Here is a 1,873-nt window from a genome sequence, read left to right as displayed (position 1 = left end):
GCACCATGTATCCCCCCTCCCCATGGTTCCTCTAAATCCATTGCTCTCTTCCCAGCCCACAGTTTGCCACTACTTCATGCGGCTGTTGAAGGAGAAGGGGCTTCTGCTGCGCTGCTACACGCAGGTGTGCCCACTTCCTGGAGTTGAAAACATCCTTAAATGCTATCCCTATAAATTTCCTTCTCCTACAGAATATCGACACGCTGGAACGCGTGGCAGGGCTGCAGCCTGAGGAGTTGGTGGAGGCTCATGGCACCTTCCAAACTGCGCACTGCCTGCGTTCCTCCTGCTGCCATCAGTATGACCTGAGTTGGGTGAAAGGTAATGGCAGGAGGGGGGGGGGATTGGGGGAGGGGGAGGGGATGGAGGAGGGTCCCGTGTGCACCTCCCACCCCACTGCTGAGCTGTGGTGCCTTCATCTGTTACAGAGAAAATCTTCTCATCCCTCGTCCCTAAGTGTGACGAGTGCCAGAGTGTGGTGAAGCCAGGTGAGGTGAGGAGGTGGTTCTGTGCCCCTCCCAAAAAAGGGGTGATAAGGGATGGGGGATCAATGTGTCCAGCTCCCCCTCCCCCCTTAATGTTCACCTGTTTTCCCCAGACATTGTATTTTTTGGTGAGAATCTCCCATCTCGCTTCTTCAGTCTACTGCAGTCTGTGAGTGCCTGTGGGGAGATGGGGGCTCACAGGGGGCTGGGGGGCCACAATTGTGTCCTTGCTACCCCTTCTGTCCCCACAGGACTTCCAGAAAGTCGATCTTCTCATCATCATGGGCACTTCGCTTCAGGTCCAGCCTTTTGCCTCCCTTGTTAACAGGTCACAGCCCCCACCCCAAAATGTACCACGCTCCCCCTTTCCCTCAATGCATTTCCTCCTTCCTGCAGTGTCTCAGCTGCTCTGTGTCTTCAGTTCTCTCATTGTTCCCATTTTGTTTTTCAGGGTCCCTGCCAGCACCCCCCGACTCCTCATCAACAAGGAGAAAACGGGGCAGGTGAGGGGAGGTGGGAGTGCATAAAGGGTTGCTGGATGGGGAGAGGGGACAATTGCCACCCCCTCCCCTCCGCCTCATCACCTCCTCGTTGTCCCCAGAGTGATGCCTTCATGTCCCTCATGGGCTTCGGCTGCGGGATGGACTTCGACTCAGACAAAGCCTACAGGCAAGGACTGGGAGTGGGAGGGCCTGGGGGGATATTGGGGTCACAATGGGGGCACAGAAGGACCCGGGGATGAGGGGTGGGGGGCATAGGGTCTGCATACACAGCAGCTGGGGCGGAGGTGCGTATGGAAACTGAGGTCTGGTGACCATTCCTTGTATTTTAGGGGGTCTCTGAGGGACTGCCCCCCTCCTCGAATGCCCCCTTTCCCCACACACTTTGTGTCCCCCATCTCTGTGCCCCCATATTCTTCTGCCCCCCCCCTTTCCCAGGGATGTGGCCTGGCTGGGAGACTGCGATGAGGGCTGCCTGGCGCTGGCAGAGCTGCTGGGCTGGAAGGTGAGACCCCAAAATAAAGCAACAGGTTCGGGATTTCCCCCTCTCCTCTTCTATCCCACGGGGGTTCATCTCCCACCCCTTCTCTCCCAACCCCACAGAAGGAGCTGCAGGAGCTTGTGAGGAAGGAACACGCCGCCATTGATGCCATGGCAGCCCAGGAGGACACGAGCAGCACTTCAGGGGGTGACCCCAAATCCAGGAGGGGCCGCACCGAAGGCTCAGGGGGCCGCACTGAGAGTGGTGGAGCTCCCAGCAAACACCAGGAAGGTGGCAAAGAGCCATAGAGAGGACAGTGACATTAAACAGCAGTGCAGACATTGCCCGGATTTGTGTATTTTTGGGGTGGGGGTCCCTTTTGCTGTTTTTGTGCCTCTATGGGGTGT

General features: G+C 57.4%; 1 protein-coding gene across 1 annotated transcript; it reads left to right on the top strand.

The window, feature by feature from the left end:
• The first annotated feature begins 6 nt into the window (after positions 1–6).
• Positions 7–1,810, top strand: LOC100543343 (NAD-dependent protein deacetylase sirtuin-2-like). Its single transcript, XM_010726721.2, has 9 exons — positions 7–124; positions 192–321; positions 429–488; positions 599–654; positions 737–813; positions 937–988; positions 1,087–1,154; positions 1,424–1,490; positions 1,589–1,810. Exons 1-9 carry the CDS (start codon positions 23–25, stop codon positions 1,772–1,774), a joined length of 798 nt encoding a protein of 265 aa, XP_010725023.1. The 5' UTR covers positions 7–22; the 3' UTR covers positions 1,775–1,810.
• Positions 1,811–1,873: the final 63 nt, after the last annotated feature.

The sequence above is a fragment of the Meleagris gallopavo genome, unplaced genomic scaffold (assembly GCF_000146605.3).
Source record: "Meleagris gallopavo isolate NT-WF06-2002-E0010 breed Aviagen turkey brand Nicholas breeding stock unplaced genomic scaffold, Turkey_5.1 ChrUn_random_7180001852070, whole genome shotgun sequence".
Lineage (NCBI taxonomy): Eukaryota > Metazoa > Chordata > Aves > Galliformes > Phasianidae > Meleagris > Meleagris gallopavo.
The sequence above is the reverse complement of the archived record's forward strand: the minus strand, read 5'-3'. Positions and strand labels throughout refer to the sequence as shown.